At 37.2% G+C, this 24770-nt stretch overlaps 1 protein-coding gene across 6 annotated transcripts in view; it reads left to right on the top strand.

The window, feature by feature from the left end:
• LOC127834588 (choline-phosphate cytidylyltransferase A-like) overlaps positions 1-24770 on the top strand; it is a 57067-nt gene that overhangs the window by 15955 nt on the left and 16342 nt on the right. Inside the window, exons 1-7 of one of the 6 annotated variants that reach the window (XM_052360587.1) lie at positions 67-149; positions 3522-3573; positions 4061-4146; positions 12427-12559; positions 12779-12895; positions 15362-15513; positions 23996-24084. In XM_052360587.1, the coding sequence (XP_052216547.1) occupies positions 4075-4146; positions 12427-12559; positions 12779-12895; positions 15362-15513; positions 23996-24084 (563 nt within the window). In that variant the 5' untranslated portion in view covers positions 67-149; positions 3522-3573; positions 4061-4074. Of the gene's footprint in view, positions 1-6; positions 150-1196; positions 1225-3521; positions 3574-4060; positions 4147-12426; positions 12560-12778; positions 12896-15361; positions 15514-23995; positions 24085-24770 lie in introns of those variants that run through there. The other 5 variants (XM_052360585.1, XM_052360591.1, XM_052360588.1 and 2 more) reach the window with 5 other exon arrangements.

Genomic DNA, 24770 nt, shown 5'->3' with positions numbered 1-24770 from the left:
TGGATGTTTGTACTTGGACCCCTGGTTAAGTCAGCCACAGATTACAGATGAATGTACATATAGTGTGTCATGTTTCATGGTACAAGCGTCCTGACACGTTAGCTTGCCCAGGTACACATCATTTAGGGATTTATTTTGGACACACTGTGGTAGGAATGCTTTTATGATTAAACATTTCTAAAAACTTAAAATATATTCATATAACATATTTCACATTACTAGTTTTTAATGCCATGACGTGCATGACTAACTCATCTCATGTTTTATTGGTTATCCATTTGAAGAATCTTGGAGCATACTTTTTGGTTAGGAACAGCCACTACAGTTTTGAACATGTACAAAACAATATGTACAGCCTTAATTGCTAGTTGTATTGTATCTGATCTGAGGTGTTATTTGTGTTACCTTAAATCAAATTAACACAGATAAACATAGCATAAACATCAGATGGAATATTCATTATTGCAATTCTCCAGTCCATTCACTGCCATGTTTTTCCTTGTTCATGTTACATGTTAATAGGGTGCTGCTGGCTTCATGGTTTGTATAATATTCTGGTTAAGGTAAATGTGTAATTTCACCATATCACTGTTTTCACTGCACATATTCAATTGAAACTTCACATATATGTTCTAGGTTATGGTGTGAGGTCACTGACCAAGTTTCATAACTCTGACTTTTAATTAAGTAGAATTATGCCCCCTTTTGTACTCAAAATTTAGTTTTACTTAAACATGCAACTTCTCCATATATCACCTTTTCTACTGCAGATAGAAACTTCACACATGTATTTTGAGTCAGTGTGTACTAGCACTGATAAAGTTCAATAACTCTGACTTGCAAATACTTTTTCGCTTGAATTTTTTTAAATCTGTCAACTTTGCTTTACTTAATACTTTTTTAAATAAATACAATTTGATTTCATCCATTATTTCTTTCATACAAGTATTTATTAATGCCATTGTACATGTATATGGATGCAATACACAAACCTCCACTAATTAAATAGTCAATAGTCAAATGAAATGAGGAAAATATGGTGCCTGATTTCGAGGTCAAAGCTCATGGTCATGGAAGCTTATTGCATGAAATATGTTTCTGCACTTTGTATGGAGAATACTTTGGCCTACATTAATCTGAATTGGTGTGTTTTGATATTGGGAAGATGTCTATTAATTTTTAGGTAAATTATCCAAAGGGCAAGGTCACAGTAGCTGTAACAGGGCAAGTTCACAGTAGCTGTAACATACAATTTGCTCAATGTGTAGTAAACCATGTCATCAAGTCGCTATGTTTTGTAAAGGAACAAAAATCATGTCTATTTATTATGAAGTCGAAGGTCAAGGTGGCAGGGATTAAACATAGCATTTATTTCAGCACAAATCTAGAGTGTTGTGTCTCAATGTCCTCTCACATTGGTATGCTGGTTACCCTGGGAAACATACAGAAGTTTGTCACATTTTTGTTCAACAGGTCAAAAGTATATAAATCAGGGACATGTAACATACAACTGTTTTCACAATCTACCAGTTCGTGTTGAAAGTTACCTTTTTCTATACATTGACAATTGAGTAGCTGCTTATTCTTTTGGAAAGTAAGAAGCCTATAAATTGAGTCATGTTCTGAGAAAACTGGGAATAATGCATGTGCGTAAAGTGTCATCCCAGATAAGCCTGTGCAGTCCATAAGGCTAATCAGGTACGACACTTTACGCTTTTTTGACAATTTTCATTTAAATGAAGTCTCTTCTTAGCAAAAATCCAATTTAGGCGAAAAGTGTTGTCCCTGATTAGCCTGTGTGGACTGCAAAGGCTAATCTGGGACGACACTTTACGCACATGCATTATGCCCAGTTTTCTCAGAATGCGACTCAATTGTAATGTCAACCTGTCAGAGGTATCCCATGGGTATGTAGTTTTCACACAATACATGTATGTGGAGAACACTTCAGCTAAGAATCTGATCAATAATTTTGAGGTTAATATAAAATATGAAATTTAATGTACAGAGAGGACAATAGGATGACTTAGAGCAATGTTCAAGTCAATATTACGCCACGGAAAATTTGAAATACTGAACTTTGTATTGCAGACCTCATTTTCAAGAAGTTTGAAATAAGTTGGTTAGTAGAGTAAACAGCCAAGTGGACTTTAAACATGTTTATCATGAGTGTAGAGATATTTATGTGATGACACCATTGACATAAGTTGTCAAGATTGATAACAAATATAATAACAACAATTAGGTCTTTTAACAGATCTGTGTTATCTTTAAATTACAGTAAAACCTGTGCGATTATCAGAGGTGTTGTTTATCAATGATTTTACTTAATGCAATATTCTCTCACTTTGAACAGACTGTTAAACCCTTTGCATGCTGGAAAATTTGTTGTCTGCTAAAATGTCGTCTGCTGAATTTCTAAAATTAGCATTCTCTTCGATTTTTTTCTAAGAATACTATCAGAATAGCAAACAGTTTGGATCCTGATGAGACGCCATGTTCTGTGGCGTCCCATCTGGATCCAAACTGTTTGCAAAGGCCTTCAAAATTCGGTTCCCGCACTGAGAGAGTTAACATGGTTACACATTGTAACAAGTTGACAATTAACATGTACTGATTTGCACCTTAATTTCTTTTGATATTTTACATAATACAATTTTCATTCTTTGCATATGACTAAGTCCAAAGTATACATTATCAATCAAGTATTTCAAAATTACTGTACAGGCTTAGACATGTTGAGGTACAATATAAAAGGGCAACATACAAGATTTCGTGTTGATTAGTTTTCACTACAAGCTTTTTGTAACAAAATAAGTTTTTTCCATCAAAACACTTTGTAAATTATTTTTTGACAAATTGATATTTTCTCCTTTGCAGCCTTGTGTTTGGTTCTATTAATGTGCTTGACTTTCATGTCCTTTGAATATTGCATGATCCAGCCCTAGCCCATACTGATTAACACAATTTTTCCTTCATTTTAGGATTTTTTTTCGCGGCAATTGGTAATTTTGTAATTTTTCTTTGATTTGGAAGTAAGGTTATCTGAAATATATAATGAAGAAATAAATTGCTCATGTCTGTCTTGGGGTTAATTTACAGTTGATCAATTTTCCTAGGACATAAGGTTTGATACACATTATATATGTGCCAACCCATCAGCATGGTCTTATGTTAGTTGCGGTGGTTGCTGCAACATTGTCATAGAGGAAATTATGCATGATGGACATCAACAGGCGCGCATTTAAGGGGAAAATATCACCTGGTTGTGACCACCACTTTAAATTACCAATACTGTATCTTGATTAAGTTGAATCCAGTAAGCCATATAAAGGGCCATCAATGGTCACTTGTTATCATTATCAGTTATTTAAAACAAAATTGATAGTTTAGATAACAAGCCAATGACATTGTACTTTTGACAAATAGTCATCATATTATCATGATTGTTACAATATTGCCTGAATCAATTGGCTACAGCTTGTAAAGTTGGTCATCTACATGTATCTTTTATATTTTAGCTCTGCATTATTGACCTCTTGATGAGGATTAATTTGGATTTATTAAGATGTGGTATGATATTCAGTTTTACGTTTTACATCTAATATTGAGAAAAATATTATCAAAAGAAAATTTTGTTGGCTTGACTTTTCCTATTTGTATCAGTGTGTCAAGACATGATACATTTGCATTTAAGTTTTATGGCACAATTGACAATATGTGTGCCTTTACATTAAGCTATATATAGAACTCCTCTATCTCCTGAAAACTACATTTAACAAATATGTTTTATTTTCACTGTTTATTGGTCTATAAACAACACTTTGGAGTTTAAATGGCAGTTAAACAATGAAGGCATTAGCCCAAGTTCTTTTCACAACCATGGATCAATTGAAAAGAATTGTATTGAACAATTAAAAAGGATATTGTGAACATTATTTATATTATAACATCATTTGCGAAATTTGTATGTCAAGATTCAGAATTTATTTATGCATTTTATGATAAATTGTACATAATGTGTTTTTTCAACTAAACATTTGTAAATTATAATTTTCAGACTGATGAAAAAGAATGAGTGAGACAAAGAAAAGAGGTCGTGAAACAGAAAAGAAAGATTTGCCACAAGCCATTAAAAGTGTTCCAGTAAGTTTCCATTGTCTTTCCCCTCTTGACTGGTTTCCATCGTCTTTCCCCACTTGACTGTTTTCCATTGTCTTTCCCCACTTGACTGTTTTCCATTGTCTTTCCCCACTTGACTGTTTTCCATTGTCTTTCCCCACTTGACTGTTTTCCATTGTCTTTCCCCACTTGACTGTTTTCCATTGTCTTTCCCCACTTGACTGTTTTCCATTGTCTTTCCCCACTTGACTTTTTTCTATTGTCTTTCCCCAATTGACTGTTTTCCATTGTCTTTCCCCACTTGACTGTTTTCCATTGTCTTTTTCCACTTGACTGTTTTCCATTGTCTTTCCCCACTTGACTGGTTTTCATTGCAAACAGATTGTTCTGCCAGGGAACAGTTTTTTATCCCATCATCAGACGTGCATTGTCGAAATAAACCACTGTGGAATATATTTTTCTTTATTTCGGCAATGCTGAAATATAGCTGTCACGCGCGGCAGAGGATGGTCTTACTCGGAATCAACTATAAAGTTATCATTTTTAGTAAAATCGAATCAGATTCAACAAAGCAAACAATTTGATACCAAGATGTAATATATTTTTAACTAGGGATGGCAAACCTAAGCAAATCTGTAACCGGTTAACCTGTATCGATATTCGAGCGGTTAACCGGTTAACCGACTGTCGTATTGACATATGAATGAAAAAACTTCCGAAAAATGTATACGTTTATAAACAATTACATGTGTATGCAAATATACTCTGTCTTGTTGATTGTCTTGTAACCTAATTACTCAAACCATTTTATCAATTAAATACACTTTCTTTACAAATTGTGTTGTTCCTTTAAATTGGGAATATAAATTTGAAATCCAATACTTTGTCATTTCTGAAAGTCATTTCCGATATTGTTTACATGTGAACTGTGATATTTCTCTGTTTTAATATTACCATCATGTCATTAACACATACTTATTGTTTTACACCTTGACCAATGGAAGCTAGTGCAGAATTTGAACAATGTTGTGTTTTATTAACACTCATTATCCTTTAAGAAGTACGTGCATTAACACTTTGCTGATTAATAACAATTTACAATTAGCGTATATATTTTGCAATTGGCATAGTTGTTTCCTAACCTCTGTTGTTAAGGCCTGTTTATACTCAATGTCTTTATTAGGGTGTTTCAGTTTGCAATAGTTGTTAAAACAACAGTGATCGGGTGTAATCACAGTGTCCAGCTTTATTAGCTCATCTATTTTTTTATAAAAAATTATGAGCTATTGTCATCACCTTGGCGTTGGCGTCGGCGTTGGCGTCCGGTTAAGTTTTGCGTTTAGGTCCACTTTTTCTCAGAAAGTATCAATGCTATTGCATTCAAACTTGGTACACTTACTTACTCAACTGTAACTCCAATATAACGCGGATGACGGGGTCCAAGCCACGCAACAGCGTTATAAACGGACAGCGTTATAAGTTTTGAGCTTATTTATTTATATTTTCATGCTTTGTTGTCATCCGCAAATACATGCATATAAATCGAATCGAACGATAACAGTATATATTCCGCTTTTCTAATGTGCACATTTGTCCAATAATCCAATATAATTAAAACATCACTTACGAAAAAATAATGTTAAACATTTATTACAAGAAATATGTTTCCGAATTTCATAAACAAATTCATATGCCTACGCCATTTTTCAGAAAAATAGTACAGTGCATTATGGGACACAGCTTTCATTGGATGAGCGAATTTAAATTTAGATTGAATGCAATACGATACATGTACAAAGTAATGTTTTATTGCGTCATACGCAGCATGTAAAAAAACGTGCTTTCCGTGGACTTTCTGATAACGGGCAAAAATTTAAGTGAATCTCTGTTAACAATTACACTGTGTTAGCATGTAAATAAATCGTCAGGATTTTTTAATTTACTTTTCGTATACGTACTGAAACATTAAACATACACAAAGATTTTTTTATGTTTCAAGCTTGTATAGCATAAAATAAACGATAACACACTTACAAGGCCATAGTTTATACAATGAAATACAATACACAATAAATATAAAACATAAACAGGTAATCGTTTTAAATAACTTTAATTTGATAATTATTACGCTTGCACTTACCTTATTGAAATTAGCGCACCGAACCGCTCTGATAGGGAATACATGTAATAAACACGGACTCGCGAGTTTTCACACCTTTATTGACATTACACAACAGATTAACACCAATAAGCTGTCGAGTGTCGTTTAACCTCTAAGCGATTAAAATCAGTTAAACGAACGGATAAAGCAATCAAGCTGTGATCGCCGGCTTCTTTGAATTTTCTGAAAATACAAGTAGTTGCATAACTTGGATTTGAATCAGAAATGGAAGTTTGGAGAAAAAACGGGATCCATGCACCCCCCGCGTTATATTGGACACAGCGTTATAAGGGACCGCACTATATTGGAGTTACAGTGTATCATGAGGGGACTGGGCAGGCAAAGTTAGATAACTCTGGCGTGCATTTTGACAGAATTATGTGCCCTTTTTATACTTATAAAATTGAAAATTTTGGTTAAGTTTTGTGTTTAGGTCCATTTTATTCCTTAAGTATCAAAGCTATTGCTTTCATACTTGCAACACTTGCAACACTTACTAACTATCATAAGGGGACTGTGCAGGCAAAGTTATGTAACTCTGACTGGCATTTTGACAGAATTATGTGTCCTTTTTATACTTAGAAAATTGAAAATTTGGTTAAGTTTTGTGTTTAGGTCCACTTTATTCCTACAGTATCAAAGCTATTGCTTTCATACTTGCAACACTTATAAACTATCATAAGGGGACTGTGCAGGCAAAGTTATGTAACTCTGACTGGCATTTGGACGGAATTATGGGCCCTTTATACTTAGAAAATAGAAAATTTGGTTAAGTTTTGTGTTCTGGTCCACTTGACCCTTAAAGTATCATAGATATTGCTTTCATACTACATGTAGGAACACTCGCAAACTATCATAAGGTTGCATAACTCAGGTTGTCATTTTTACGGAATTATGGCCCTTTTTTGACTTAGTAACTTTGAATATATGGTTAAATTTTGTGTTTCGATCCACTTTACTTCTAAAGTATCAAGGCTATTGCTTTCAAACTTCAAATACTTTCATGCTTTCATGAGGTTACTGTACCTGGCAAGTTGAATTTTACCTTGACCTTTGAATGACCTTGACTTTTAAGGTCAAATTATTAAATTTTGCTAAAATTGCCATAACTTCTTTATTTATGATTAGATTTGATTGATACTTTGACAAAACTACTCTTACCTGACATACCACAATAGACTCCACCCAAACCATCCCCCGTGCCCTCCCCCTCCCCCCCCAAATCCCCCCCCCCTAATTTTTTTTTTTTAAGATCATCTCACAAATAACCACCACACCCTCACACTATACCCCCCACCCCCTCCAAATTTTTTTTTTAAACGTTTAAAAACAAATATTTATTTTGATTATTTTATTTTTGAAATACAGTCCAACCATCGCACCCAAGATTCCCCTCCCCCCACACCCCCCCCTAATTTTTTTATTTTTTTTTTAAGATCATCTCACAAATGACCACCACACCCTCACACTATACCCCCCCCCCCCCCCATCCCCTCCCCCCCAAAAAAGTTATTTCTTTTTGCATTATTTTTTCCGCATTTTTGGAAGATAATGTTATAAATGTCCACACCCCCACACTATACTCCCCTCTTCACTCCACCCCTCCCTCCTTTGTGATTGAAATTGAGAGTCCCTTCACCTTTAAAAAGAAAATAGATGAGCGGTCTGCACCCGCAAGCTCTTGTTGATTTTATCAAGCAATTGCAGTCAACACAATTGCACAATAAAACTTGCTCATTCATCCGCTGAACCCCAATAGTTTACAACTCTTAATCGCTTTTGATCCGCATGGGGCATCAAGGGTTGGTAATTGCCGATAGTTTGCGGTTTGATGAGCGGATTAGCCAATACTGTGAAATGAAGTAAAACAATACTTATGATTTGAGCATTATTGCGTTCAACCAAAAATTGTATTTTCTGAAGAGTAACCGAATATTAATATTGTAACCGGTTAACCTCCTTAAGAAACGGATAACCGGTTAACTGAAAACCGTTGTCATCACTATTTTTAACACATAATGCAACTCAAAAAGCAAAAAAACATTATTTACAAATATTAAGTGCGCGTACTCGTGACGTCATTATTAAAACGTCATACGACACAATGCATGATCTTTCACGCTAAAGCTGCAGTTGTTTAGTGTGTTTTTTATGCCCCCCTTCGAAGAAGAGGGGGTATATTGCTTTGCACATGTCTGTCGGTCAGTCGGTCCGCCCGTCCACCTGGTGGTTTCCGGATGATAACTCAAGAACCCTTGGGCCTAGGATCATGAAACTTCATAGGTACATTGATCATGAATCGCAGATGACCCCTACTGATTTTGAGGTCACTAGGTCAAAGGTCAAGGTCACGGTGACCCAAAATAGTAAAATGGTTTCCGGATGATAACTCAAGAACGCTTAGGTCTAGGATCATGAAACTTGATAGGTAGATTGATCATGACTCGCAGATGACCCCTATAGATTTTCAGGTCACTAGGTCAAAGGTCAAGGTCACAGTGATCCGAAATAGTAAAATGGTTTCCGGATGATAACTCAAGAATGCTTAGGCCTAGGATCATGAAACTTGATAGGTGATTGATCATGACTGGCAGATGACCCCTATTGATTTTCAGGTCACTATGTCAAAGGTCAAGGTCACAGTGACCCAAATTAGTAAAATGGTTTCCGGATGATAACTCAAGAAGGCTTATGCCCAGGATCATGAAACTTAATAGGTAGATTGATCATGACTCGCAGTTGACCCCTATTGATTTTCAGGTCACTATATCAAAGGTCAAGGTCACAGTGTCCTGAAATTGTAAAATGGTTTCCGGATGATAACTCAAGAACGCTTATGGCTACGATCATGAAACTTCGTAGGTAGATTGATCATGACTGGCAGATGACCCCTAGTGATTTTGAGGTCACTAGGTCAAAGTTCAAGGTCATGGTGACCCGAAATAGTAAAATGGTTTCCGGATGATAACTCAAGAACGCTTATGCCTAGGATCATGAAACTTCATAGGTACATTGATCATGACTCGCAGATGACCCCTATCGATTTTGAGGTCACTAGGTCAAAGGTCAAGTTCACGGTGATCCGAATAGTAAAATGGTTTCCGGATTATAACTCAAGAACGCTTATTCCTAGGATCATGAAACTTGATAGGTAGATTGATCATGACTCGCAGATGACCCCTGTTGATTTTCAGGTCACTATGTCAAAGGTCAAGGTCATGGTGACCCGAAATAGTAAAATGGTTTCCGGATGATAACTCAAGAACGCTTATGGCTAGGATCATGAAACTTCATAGGTACATTGATCATGACTGGCAGATGACCCCTATTGATTTTCAGGTCACTAGGTCAAAAGTCAAGGTCACAGTGACAAAAAACATATTCACACAATGGCTGTCACTACAACGGAGAGCCCATATGGGGGGCATGCATGTTTTACAAACAGCCCTTGTTTCATTATTTTTTAAAAATTGGGGATGTAGAGGTATGATGAACAGAAAAACAGTTAGTTACTGATCTTTTTGTAATGTATTAGGCTCGGCACGATTAAAATAATGAAACAATGTTTGCTTAAAATAACTTTGGGATTTCCGTGTAGTTCGATTTTCCTATTCTATTTTTAAAGAAATAATTTACGACTAAGAAAATTAATGGGATAAATCTAATACTAGGTCGGTGCCGAATTATGCAAAGTTTATTTTGCTCGGCACGAAAATCTGAACCACCCGCCAAGGCTCGTGGTTCAGATTTTCTAGGCCTCGCAAAATAAACTTTGCTTTATTCGGCACCGACCTAGTATTCTCTATATAACTGAGGCAATTGTATATCTGTTTAGAATACACTGTACTCTAAAGGCACTTATATGATTTATATTTTCAAAACAGACAATTATCGTCTGTTCTTTTGTATAACTTGCCTAATGTAAAAGTAAATGGGATCATACACAGGCTTAATTGCAGGTCCTTGTACCACATTGAATCGTTTTTGTCCTTAAGTCTGACTGTAATGCACCATGGATTCAGTTCATTTTACTGCTGCATGTATAAGTACCTCAGGGTTTGGTCTCATATTGATGTTTTATTACAGGTCATAAAACCACAGGGTTTCAGATTTTTTCATGTATTATTTTAGGACACAGAACCAAATGGTTTTGCTTCATATTGCATGTGTTTTGCTGGTAGTTACACAACAGTATTCCGGTTCACATTTCATGTTTAATTTCAGGTCAAAGTATCAAATGATTTAGGATCATATTGCATAAATTATTGTAGGTCATTATACCAAATTATTTGGGTTCATATTGCATATATTATTGCAGGTCATAATTACAAGGAGTTGTATGGGTTCAAATTTCATGTTTTATTTTAGGTCATAGTTACCCATGGTTTGTGTTCATATAGCATGTGTTTTAGCAGGCTATTGTAACACACTGTTTGGATTCATATGTGATGTTTTATTGCAGGTCAATGTACCTCAGGATTAGGGTTCATATTGCCTGTATTACTGCATGTCACACAACTACATGGTTTGGTTCATATTGCATGTTTTAATTCAGGTCATATTACCACATGTTTTGGGCTTGTATTTCATGTTTTATTGCAGGTATTACTGGTAGTACCACAGTTGGGCTCACATTTTTATTTCAGGTCGAAGTACCACATGGTTTGGGCTCACATTTCATGTTTATTTCAGGTCATAGTACCACATGGTTTGGGCTCACATTTTATGTTTATTTAAGGTCATAGTACCACATGGTTTGGGCTCAAAGTTCATGTTTATTTCAGGTCATAGTACCACATGGTTTGGGCTCACATTTCATTTTTATTATCCCCACGCTTTTTGAAAAAAAGGTGGGGATATTGTGGTGATCTCCGCCGTCCGTCCGTCCGTCTGTCCGTCCGTCTGTCCGTCCGTCTGTCCGTCCGTCCTGGCCACTATCTCCTCCTACACTAAAAGCACTAGAACCTTGAAATTTACACACATGGTAGCTATGAGCATATGTGCGACGGTGCACTATTTGGAATTTTGATCTGACCCCTGGGTCAAAAGTTATAGGGGTTGGGGTGGGGCCGCGTCAGAAATTATCACTCATTTTTTTAGGTTATTTTACATTTACTTCTTTATTTCTACACCGATTCACTTCAAATTGATACTGGACCTCACCTATGACAATACGGTCAATCTCAACCATGCATGGCCCCATTCCCAACCCTGGGGCGCCCCGCCCACATAGGCCACACCCACCAAAAATTTCCATTTACTATAATTTTTTCATTTCTACACGGATTCACTTCAAATTGATACTGAACTTTTGTTATGACATTAGGGTCAATCTCAACTATGCATGGCCCCAATCCCAACCCTGGGGCGCCCGCCCACATAGGCCACACCCACCAAAAAATCCATTTACTATAAAAAAAAATTAGGTTATTTTACATTAACTTCTTCATTTCTACACTGATTCACTTCAAATTGATACTGAACCTCTCTTATGACAAAACGGTCAAACTCAACTATGCATGGCCCCGTTGCCAACCCTGGGGCGCCACGCCCACATAGACCACACCCGCCCAAAATTGCCTTTTACTATAATTTCTTCATTAATACACTGATTCACTTCAAATTGATACTGAACCTCTCTTATGACAATACGGTCAATCTCAACTATGCATGGCCCCATTACCAACCCTGGGGCACCCCGCCCACATAGGCCACACCCTCCCAAAATTGCCTTTTACTATAACTTCTTTATTTTTACACCCATTCACTTCTAATTGATACTGAACTTCTCTTATGACAATACAGTCAATCTCAACTATGCATGGCCCCATGATCAACCCTGGGGCGCCCTTGGGTCAAACATGCGGCGTGGGGATACGCGTCGGCCTCTGCCGCGCCATTTCTAGTTTTAGGTCATAGTACCACATGGTTTGGGCTCACATTTCATGTTTATTTCAGGTCATAGTACCACATGGTTTGGGCTCACATTTCAAGTTTATTTCAGGTCATAGTACCACATGGTTTGGGCTCACAATTCATGTTTATTTCAGGTCATAGTACCACATGGTTTGGGCTCACATTTCATGTTTATTTCAGGTCATAGTACCACATGGTTTGGGCTCATATTTCATGTTTTATTTCAGGTTGTGACTCCACAGATCATGGATTCATGTAGCGGACCGGCCCCATTTTCGAATGAAGACCAGGCTCGAATAGAGAGGGACTCATGTGACTACAAAATCAGAATCAAACTAGATGATGCCAAGGCAGGGAGATGTATGTATTGATTGATAAACAAACCTTTATGATATACAGAACCTTATAATTGAGCTTGTTGTGCCTCTGACAAACAATTTTATGAGTATTTGTGTTTTTTTTAAACTTATTAATGTCATTTTAAGGTAATAGCAATTGAGTGATTGACAGTTTATATCTAGACTTTAATATACTGAGTGACTCAGTAACATAGCACAGTGTATTGACATTCTGTTTCAGCTCCGCGGCGTGTGCGTGTGTATGCAGACGGTATCTACGACATGTTCCACTCAGGCCATGCCAGGCAACTCATGCAGGCCAAAATAGCATGTCCCAACACCTACCTCATTGTTGGAGGTAAAATGCAGGGGAAATTCATTTACAACTTCTTGATCTTAGGAAATATTATTTTTTAAGTGTATTATAAACTTATGACTTTTATATAAATATGTTGGAACTTCAATGTTGTATATTTGAATCCTTCATGTTCCTGTTTGATATTCTCTCGGGCTAAAAGCCGAGGGATATAGAATAGGCGTTGTCTGTCTGTCACAAAATTTTGTAATGGGGGGGGGGGGGGGATATCAATTCAATGAATTGTTTGTGTTTGTGTTTTATTGTCTTCTCATTTTCTCAGACAATTACTCATGATATTTTGTAATTAAAGCCGAGTAAGTAAATGCTGTTATAGATACACATCCCATATTCTGTTATTTAAGCCTCATGTAGTAAGTAAGTGCTGTTATAGATACACATCCCATATTCTGTTATTTAAGCCTCATGTAGTAAGTAAGTGCTGTTATAGATACACATCCCATATTCTGTTATTTAAGCCTCATGTAGTAAGTAAGTGCTGTTATAGATACACATCCCATATTCTGTTATTAAAGCCTCATGTAGTAAGTAAATGCTGTTATAGATACACACCCCATATTCTGTTATTTAAGCCTCATGTAGTAAGTAAGTGCTGTTATAGATACACATCCCATATTCTGTTATTTAAGCCTCATGTAGTAAGTAAGTGCTGTTATAGATACACATCCCATATTCTGTTATTTAAGCCTCATGTAGTAAGTAAATGCTGTTATAGATACACATCCCATATTCTGTTATTTAAGCCTCATGTAGTAAGTAAGTGCTGTTATAGACACACATCCCATATTCTGTTATTTAAGCCTCATGTAGTAAGTAAATGCTGTTATAGATACACATCCCATATTCTGTTATTTAAGCCCCATGTAGTAAGTAAATGCTGTTATAGATACACACCCCATATTCTGTTATTTAAGCCTCATGTAGTAAGTAAATGCTGTTATAGATACACACCCCATATTCTGTTATTTAAGCCTCATGTAGTAAGTAAATGCTGTTATAGATACACACCCCATATTCTGTTATTTAAGCCTCATGTAGTAAGTAAATGCTGTTATAGATACACACCCCATATTCTGTTATTTAAGCCTCATGTAGTAAGTAAGTGCTGTTATAGATACACATCCCATATTCTGTTATTTAAGCCTCATGTAGTAAGTAAGTGCTGTTATAGATACACATCCCATATTCTGTTATTTAAGCCTCATGTAGTAAGTAAATGCTGTTATAGATACACATCCCATATTCTGTTATTTAAGCCCCATGTAGTAAGTAAATGCTGTTATAGATACACACCCCATATTCTGTTATTTAAGCCTCATGTAGTAAGTAAATGCTGTTATAGATACACACCCCATATTCTGTTATTAAAGCCTCATGTAGTAAGTAAATGCTGTTATAGATACACATCCCATATTCTGTTATTTAAGCCTCATGTAGTAAGTAAGTGCTGTTATAGATACACATCCCATATTCTGTTATTAAAGCCTCATGTAGTAAGTAAGCTCTGGTATAGATACACATCCCATATTCTGTTATTAAAGCCTCATGTAGTAAGTAAATGCTGGTATAGATACACATCCCATATTCCGTTATTTAAGCCTCATGTAGTAAGTAAGTGCTGTTATAGATACACACCCCATATTCTGTTATTAAAGCCTCATGTAGTAAGTAAGCTCTTGTATAGATACACATCCCATATTCTGTTATTAAAGCCTCATGTTGTAAGTTAGTGCTGGTATAGATACACATCCCATATTCTGTTATTAAAGCCTCATGTAGTAAGTAAGTTCTGGTGTAGATACACACCCAATATTCTGTTATTAAAGCCCCATGTAGTAAGTAAGTGCTGTTATAGATACACACCCCATATTCTGTTATTAAAGCCTCATGTAGTAAGTAAGTTCTGGTATAGATACACACCCTATATTATGTTATTAAAGCCACATGTAGTAAGCTTAATGGAAACATAAAACACATAAACAGTCCAAGATTGAGGTTTTACTTTTTTTTTGTCAGCAATAAATCTATAATACTAATGATAAGGCATCACATAAAAAGGTCCAAGGAGGGTAGTAATTATGTTGTGATAAGGTTGTTTGTAGTTCATCCTCACTCAGGAATTATTCTCAGGCTTCACTCTCAAGACACCAAGCAAGTACTGGTCCAGCCAACGAAATAGACTCAAGTGTCTCCAGAAGTCCAAATTTGTTAATGCAGTTTACTTAGAATATCATGTTTAAATTAGTCGAGCTTAATGCATGTGCGTAAAGTGTCGTCCCAGATTAGCCTGTGCAGTTCACACAGGCTAATCAGGGACGACACTTTCAGCTTTTAAAATACCATTAAAGCAGAAAGTGTCGTCCCTGATTAGCCTACGTACATGCATTAAGCCCTGTTTTCTCAAAACGCGGCTCATATAGTGTTGGTCTCTCACTCTCTCTGGCCCAGTGTGCAATGATCAGCTGACCCACAAGGAGAAGGGGCGCACAGTGAATAACCAGGAGGAGCGCTATGAGGCTGTGAGACACTGCAGATATGTGGATGAGGTCGTCAGGGACGCACCATGGACTCTCACAGACGAATTCCTCTCCTATCATAAGGTATCAGCATCATAAAGAGTATCAGCATCATTGAGGTATCATAAAATATCAGAATTATTAATAGATCATATAGTTTTAATGTCATAAATACTGACCTGTTATCGTATGCTTATACTTTCCAAGGGGAAATAACTCATCCGGAATTTTAACTGGGAATCCGCCACCTCAATACCGTAACACAGGCCAGGTTAAACATAGTGCAATGCAACCTAGCCAAAAATCGGTAACCAACCCTCAATATTCTTTCCGGATCAACCAGGTGTATACGTGTCTTTTACGGCTCTGAATTAAAATATTGTTTTTCACTTGGTTGATTGGGGTTTTGAATAGATAAATAGTGTTATTTATCTTTTTATTTCTCATTCGGATTAATTTGTGTGGATTTAATGGATTTTGTTTCATTTGTAAAAGGTGAGCCATGCTTGTTTTTATCGAACAATGGTTTTTTTCTACCCTGCTGGGTGTTTTCAGGCGCGAACGACCACGTGCAAAACGTGCTCTTCTAATACATTGCTAGAACGTACAAAGCATGTTCTTCTAATGTGTTACGAGATCGTGCAAAGTGTGTTCTTCTATTGACAGATTGTTTATCATTTGCCATTGTGTGCAATAATGATTTTAACGTTCCGTATGATCGTCATTTTATTTTTCATCTGTTTTGAATTAAACTTTTGTTTAATTTATGATCTACATGTACGGCAGTATTATTATAATTTTCATTATGGTCAAATAATGATTTTATGTGCCGTATGATAATCTGGTCTGTGACCAGTTTATGGTTGAATATGCTTTGCTCTTGTTTTTCATATATTCGACTACATGATGGTCGCAGAACCAAGAGTGGATAAATACCCGGTGACTTCGCAGATCATGGATGATAGTTGCAGTATCAGTGACCGGGTATCGGGCACGATGGCAACTGTACTATGCTAAGTCTCTTAGACAGTCGGTCAACATCAGACCATATGGCGACACCCGTCAGCCAGTCTTTGCCCGATGGCATTGGTCAAGGACATGGACCAATGCCGGACCATTTGGCATCCGCCATACGGTCATTATCAGGTGACAACACTGGTCATGATATGACCGGTACCTCACCGGGGACGTTGATCACGGACCATTGATCGACGTCTGACCCGCCGGTCCAGACACCGGTCCGGTCCGGTCACCGGTCCCGTCCGGTCATTGATCACCGGTCTGGTCCGGTCATTGATCATCGGTCATGTCACCGGTCAACGGTCATGTCACCGGTCCGGTCACCGGTCCAGGCATTGATCACCAGTCCGGTCCGGTCATGTCACCGGTCCGGTCATTGATCACCGGTCCTGTCACTGGTCAACAGTCATCAGTTAGGCCTGCCACCGATAACAAACCAATCACCGGTCAAGAAGAAGAACTCTGTCTTCTTCATTGAATTATACTCATATTCGTCATCGAATACATCGTCTTCATCAAGGATTAGACATCGGACACGCTCTTCTTCGTCGAGCAGTTCTCATCGTCGCGGCTCTCGTAAGCGATCACGTCGTCACTCACGGAGATGTTATTCTAGAAGATCTCGGTCTCATCGCAGCCGATCCACATCTCAGCCGATCCAGATCTCGACATCGCAGGAAACGAGGACGTCGTCAACCTTCACGTAGACATCAGCGGACTTCATTCAGCACAACAGGATAGTTATCGAACATACCTCTCTTTCATTGAGCAGTTCTCGGCGTTGATACGCTCGTAATCGATCACGTCAATGCTCACGGAGACAATATTGTAGAAGACAATATTTCCAGCGTAGCCGAACAATATTTCGGCATCGCAGTTATATGGATGTCGCCACTTCTCACGTAGGCGTTAATGAACCTACTGGTCATATTGACCTCCTCCATTTTATTCCTTTAGGAATATCATGTCTCCATTCCACGTGTGATGGTTTTTCTTATGGCATCCACACATATTGCAGTCACCGAGCCGTAGTTGTATACGAACACTAGTTTGTTTAACTTACAGGCTTCGGGATAAGCTGTTCTTTTCTCCACTACGACTACAATGACACTTATGCCTATTAATACTGATAATTTACCGTTGTTTTCCGGTTAACATTATCAGATGACTTTGTGGATGGTCATTCTTCTGCACCAGATATTTCCATTCTGACGCAGTTATATTATACCGGTCCCGATCACCGGACATCGGTCACCATTCATCGGTCATATCACTGATCACCGGTCAGAATAAGTGATGTCTCATCGCCATCAGATTGGAATTTTTTTGGCACGATCTTCTTTACCGAGCAGTGCTTGACATTGATATCAGACCATATGGATTCCACCATTTTTCGGTCTTTAACTGGTAACGTCACCGGTCATATTATGACTGGTCCGTTCACCTGGCTACAGTTACCGGTCATTGACCGGTCCGGTTCGGTCACCAGTTACCAATTACCGGTATTCCACTGTGTTTTCATCGGTCAATTTTTAGTATCACGTGTATCGTCTACATTACCTAGTTGTATACCCCTGGCTATGATAGTATTGAATACTATATTTTATGGATTCAACAATCTACATGACTTTTTGTGTTTTTCAATACTGATGTTCTACTGGCGATGGTTACCAAATCATGCTATATCTGTTATTTGTACTTCTATCTCAACCGGCTACATGCAGACTACTGGTCTTGCAGATAGATCGGCTGAAGTGGGCTCGGAGACTAGCATTGAGGTCGAACATTACTATTTGACCTCTATTAATTAATGTTGAGACCCGAAGGACGAATTGTTTTAACCGCCTTTACCTGTCGGCTACAGACTTTGCAGTCAGTGTCACGGAACAGTTGGGACACATTAATGACGCTAGCAGGATTAGCAAGACGACATTTTGTATCGACTTCTGCTTTTCTATTGCTCCTACGACAGTGCATATTTTCAAGCTACTGGAATCAACAAGAGTTCTGATACATAGGATTGCCTATCAGATTGACCGCATAGCGGCTACAGTCTTGTAGATGGCTTAGGACCTATTGAACTCAGATCTTAGATCCTAGGATCTGGAGGGACCTCATCTTAAAGTTATTCTTCTATTACACTTCTGGCCATAACAGGCCGTCTTCCTATAACTGGTCGTATTCCTTTCGGAATTCGTCCCGGTTAGAAGTCTTGAAGTAAATGGATTAATCAAGTCAGAATTTAAGACTTCCATGCATTCTACCGGCAAGCGTGGACCCGCTTAAGGTTACTCCTAGGGTTTTCACCTTTTTCTGCCATCACACCTCCGGTTCCGGAGGTACCACTGTCAATCATATTTCCGTACTTCGCAAATCGATGACTTCGCGACCTGTATTATCCAGGATTTTAAAGGCGCTTGTTATTGGTTCAAGAAGAGGCTATATTCTGTAGATAGGTCATAAACTTATAAGTGTTAAACACTGTCCTATTCTACCAATTTTCAAGTGTGTTCGGAGTAGGAAAGTTCGGCTTGCCGTGATTTCTTTGCCCACTCATCCTTGACAAATGGTTCCGGTCACCGGTCGGTATTTACCGGTCCGGTCACCGGTCCTTCTGCTGAGACGTCTTTTCTTACATCCATTTCAGCTTTATTTTAAAGATAATTGTATTAATCTCGGGATTATTCAATGACACAGATTTCCATCTTTTTGTCATTATTTACCACTATTCAGTGGTGTCTAGACTAGAAGATTATCTTGGCAAGAATATAGTTTATTCTACCACAACCTTCCTTACATCTTATACAGATGTGAGCAGAGAAGGTTATGGACGATCACATAGAACAACGTATCTTGATTTTCTCAATTATGTGGTATCCTAATGAATATCACCTGCACATCTACATCTTGAAAAGCGAAAATTCTTTTTAGCTGTTTTTCATTTACAACACATTTTCACGATTCCTTTGTGATGGTTTCAACTATCACACATCTGTCGTGGTTTACTTACAGACACGGAGGTGATCATATTATCACTCCTTGTAACTGGAAATCAGGAACTTATTCGTTATTTGCAAGAACAACAAATTTTCTCTATCGTCTTACTCATACCAGGTCGTTTCAACGCCCTGTTGGACGTTTTTTCCTGCAGTTCTTTCTTTCGAATTATTTTTCCGTTTGGTTCAAATAATGTAATTGCGCATGCGCGGCAGTGGAGTTGCATGGTTTACATAGTATATCAAAGAATGTTGTTTATCATCAAACGCTAGTAATTAGCGTTATGCGATCGTATATCGCAGTGTATACCGGTACGCTGAACAACGTCAATAATTCAGTTCACAGAAATCGATCCAACAGGGTGTGCGATTGTTATACATTCGTCCATTGACATAAACTGGAATATCTTGCCTTCTTGGTGAGTTTTTGCAATAACTGAGTTTTTGCCATAATTTCATGCAATATACTTAATGAACCATGGGATTATGGTTCTACGACCTTTTAAGTCTCCTGTACAATTATTTTCAGGAAACTTCTTCACAGGTTAAATATCATATATCAGAGAGACATATTTTTACTGATCCAAACATGTGCCACTACATGTCTGGCCATTAATAACTTTTAGTTATCTCTACAGAAGAACGTTTTTCTGTTAGAGTTTCAATCCTTGTTGCTTGTGCAAGGATAATTCCATCAGAACTGTATAAAGGTTCTATGGAAATTCATTTTTACTGGGTATTCGAGAGCATAGTTATTACCTTAATCACTCTGCTAGATACATAGAGGTTTTTCTCATCTTTTTCTTGATGATAAGAAATTTGTTCTTTTCTTCATAAAAGGATAGAGATTATGCTTTCGTATACCTTGTTTTGTGTAAGTCATCGCAACTCTGTGCTGTCTTACCTATTTTGGAACTGATCCAAACTATGGAACGTCAACACTATGTTTTTCGTTCCTTTACCTTCTTAAGCGGTTTTGACTTGTGTTACATGTTGGGATGCTTAATGAGCTCCCTATGAACCTTTTTCATCAGGCTTATTAACAGTTCCAATATAATTTTAAGACGGTTTTCCTTCTTATTATGGCTTTTACCATACGGAGAAGTGAAATTCATGCTTTTTCTGTTGAATACGACCAATTCCAGTTGGATCTATTGTCGTTTTCACTTTGTTGTGTCAGCCAGGATTCCTTGCTTAATATCAAGTCCTCTATATGGCTTTTACCTTCAAGTTTCCAAATTTTTTCTTAAACTGGTAGTCATGAAGATGAGGATAAACTTCTTTGGGCAATCAGGGCTTTGAAGTTCTATCTCAGCAGTGTTAGTCAGAAGTCCATTCGAGGTTCTCAAAAGACACTCTTCATTTCCCCCAAAAAGGGGGGGGAGATGTGTCTGCGGCTTCTATTTCTCGGGGTTAGAGCTCGACTAAGGAAAGTTACTCTTATCCTATCTAAGGATTCATTCCTTTTTAGGATCTGACTGCATGAATTAAGAGCTCTGTCTGTTTTGTGGGCATATATTAATCACACCCCACTTTTTGACGTGCTCTAAGCTGTTTACTGGAGGAATCCGACCACCTTTGTCATCTTTTTATCTTCGTTTTCTGAAGTGCCAACAATACAATTTGTATATGTTTGGTCTTGTTGTGGTTTCACTAACGGTAGTGTCTTCTTTACGACATAGACATATTACTCTGTCCGAGAAGTCATAATTAATACCGTTTTAACGAAGATTACTTGATATAATTACCTGATAACCCTGTTTATGGGTTCTACTGTGTTGGGAAAATATATACGAACCTTCCCACCGCAGCTGCAAAATCAGCATACGATAACAGGTCAGTATTTATGACATTAAAACAAATTTTTTAAATAAAATTCATTTTAATTATTAAATACTTACCTGTTATCGGTAAGTCCCACCTCCCACCCCGCTATTCGATTAATATTTTTGTATATATATTGAAAGAATATTGAGGGTTGGTTACCGATTTTTGGCTAGGTTGCATTGCACTATTGTTTAACCTGGCCTGTGTTACGGTATTGAGGTGGCGGATTCCCAGTTAAATTCCGGATGAGTTATTTCCCCTTGGAAAGTATAAGCATACGATAACAGGTAAGTATTTAATAATTAAAATGAATTTTATTTTAAAAATTTGTATTAGCATCATAAAAATTATAATAAGATATCAGAATCATGCAGAGACCATAAGATATCATCATCATTCAGAGTATCATAAGGTATCAGAATCATTAAGAGTATCAGCATCATTGAGGTATCATAAAATATCAGTTAATAGATCATAATGTATAAGCATCATAAAGAGTATTATAAGATATCATAATCACGCAGCGGCCGTAAGATATCATCATCATTCAGAGTATGATAAGGTATCACCATCATTCAGAATATCAAAAGGTATCATCATCATTAAGAGTATCATAAGGTATCATCATCATTCAGAATATCAAAAGGTATCAACATCATTAAGAGTATCATAAGGTATCATCATAATTCAGAATATCAAAAGGTATCAACATCATTTAGAGTATCATGAGATATCAACATCATTCGAATATCACCACCATTTAGGGTATGGTAAGATATCATAATCATTCATAGTATCAGCATCATTAAGATTATTAGAAGATATCATAATCCCTCAGAGATCATACGATATCATCATCATTCAGAGTATCAGTGTCAAAAGGTATCATCATCATAATACGTATCATAAGATATCATCATCCTTAAGAGTATCATAAGATAGCCACATTGTTTAGTTTATCATAATATATCAGCATCATGCAGAGCATCATTAGATATCAGCATCATTCATAAAATCATAATACATGTGTCGCATATGAATGCAATTAATTGTCCCCTACCGGTGAAACCGAGGGGGACTTACGGTTTGCGCTCTGTGTTTCCGTCAGTATGTCAGTCAGTCAGTCTGTCAGTCAGTCAGTCAGTCTGTCATACTTTTCTGGATCCTGCGATAACTTAAAAAGTTCTAAATATTTTTTCATGAAACTTGAAACATGGACAGATGGCAATATGCAGATTATGCACATCATTTTATTTTGTTCCTACGTCACAAATTCTGGTTGCTATGGCAACAAATATAAAAAAATATATAAAAAATTCTGACAATGGTGTAGTTTTACCGGTAGGGGACCATATTACTTGACAATAGTCTTGTTATCCCCCGCCATCGGCGGAGGGAAAGTGTTTTGGCGTTGTCCGTCCGTCCTTCCGTCCGTCCGGAGCCATATCTTGGAAGTGCTTTGACGGATTTCATTGAAACTTGGTATGAGTATATATATGGATACTAGGATGATGCACGCCAAATGGCATTGTACACCATTTGATAATAACGGAGTTATGGCCCTTTGTATCTGAAAAAAAAATGCTATTTTGAGTGTCAAATATAACACTTTTGTGTCCAGAGTATATTGGCGGGGGATATCAATTCAACAAATTTGCTTGTTTGTTTTAATTTTTTCCCTGAAGAATATATTGAATTAAAACTGAACTACTGTAAAGGGGCAGATAAACAATTCCCTTTTAATCATTTCTGAAGATAAATTTGAAAGTGTCTTTGACAGTTTGTCTCTAGTTTAATACCATTGATTAATGCATTTAATTTTATAATGCTTTAAGAAAATCTTTCTCAGAAACCACTTGCCAGATTTCAATTAAACTTCATGGGAAGCTTTCTTATGTGGTTTTACTACTGTCAATATTTTGCAATAATTGGCATTTTGATACTGCTGAGATGAGATTTTAGTGAACATTGTTTGCCTTGTTTGTAATCGGAAGCTTCTCATAATTATTCTACATACAATACATTTATACTATTGGGATGCATTGTGAGAGCATCAATCTCTTACCTGAAATCCTTGTTTATCTTTATAGTAATTTACAAAACATGATGAATAATTGACATTTGGTAAGAATTTATTACAACCTTTTTATCCGCCCGTTAAAAACAGGACGTATTATAGTTTCACCTTTGGCAGGTGGGCGGGCATGCGTGCAGGCGGCGGGGTCCACAGCAGTGTCCGCTCTCTTATTCAAATAGTTTTCATCCAATCTTCACCAAACTTGGTCAGAAGTTGTATCTAGACAGTATCTAGGTCAAGTTCGAATATGGGTCATGATGGGTCTAAAACTAGGTCACGCGGTCACTTAATGCATTTCAAGGATTTAGCATGGTCTCCGCTCTCTAATTGAAGTAGTTTTCATCGGATCTTCACCAAACTTGTTCAGAAGTTGTGTCTAAATGATATCTAGGTCAAGTTCAAATATGGGTCATGCCAGGGCAAAAATTAGGTCATGAGGTCACTTCGTGCATTTCAAGCATTTAGCATGGTGTTTGCTCTCTAATTGAAGTAGTTTTCATCCAATCTTCACCAAATTTGGTCAGAAGTTGTGTCTAGATGATATGTAGGTCAAGTTCAAATATCGGTCATGGTATCTTGTGACAGTTTGGCACTCTTTTGTAATCTAGTTAATAATTGCTGCAGATTCTGTTGTGTGTGTTTGTAGATTGACTTTGTAGCCCATGATGACATACCATACACCGCAGGGGCTGCCACTACAGGGGATGTTTACAGCATGATCAAAGCCAGGGGCATGTACGTATAAGCTGCATGGCTTGTTCAAGCTATTGATTGGGAATAGAAGAATACTTAATGTGTTACATTGAATTATAAGAATCATTACTTTTTTCATGTGGCATGTTAGACATAAATGACTAATAATTAAAATGACCTTGCATTTATTTAAGGGGTAATTCATCCGAATCTCTGTCACAGCTTACAGAAAATAATAATACTACTTTATACAATGTCCCCCCATGGCTAGATAGATAGTGATGCCTGAAAGATCGAACTTAACAAATGAATGAGGGGCTCAGGGACAAAGTTGACCTCTGTTGGATTTGTGGGCATGAGTCATTTGATCCGTTTATGTCATTTTCCAGTGAGTGATTCAGACTCAAATACTATGATGTATGGTGGGAATAAGCCTGCTATTTGGCTCTTAAATGGAAATAAGCGTGCTTCTTTGCTCTAGGGTTGGAATAAGCCTGCTACGTGGTTCTAGCTAGTATGCTTATGAGACTTCTACAAGATTCTAGTTTACTAATTAAACTGCAACATGGTTCTAGTATACTAATAAGACTGCTCTGTGGTTCTAGTATGCTATTTAGACTGCTATGTGGTTCTAGGATGCTAATTAGACTGTTACATGGTCCTAGTATGCTAATTAGACAGCAACATGGTTCTAGTTTGCAAATTAGACTGCTACGGGGTTCTTGTAT

Source organism: Dreissena polymorpha, chromosome 6 (assembly GCF_020536995.1).
Source record: "Dreissena polymorpha isolate Duluth1 chromosome 6, UMN_Dpol_1.0, whole genome shotgun sequence".
NCBI classification, from domain to species: Eukaryota; Metazoa; Mollusca; class Bivalvia; order Myida; family Dreissenidae; genus Dreissena; species Dreissena polymorpha.
Note: the sequence above shows the minus strand (reverse complement) of the source record. Positions and strands in the feature narration are given on the sequence as shown.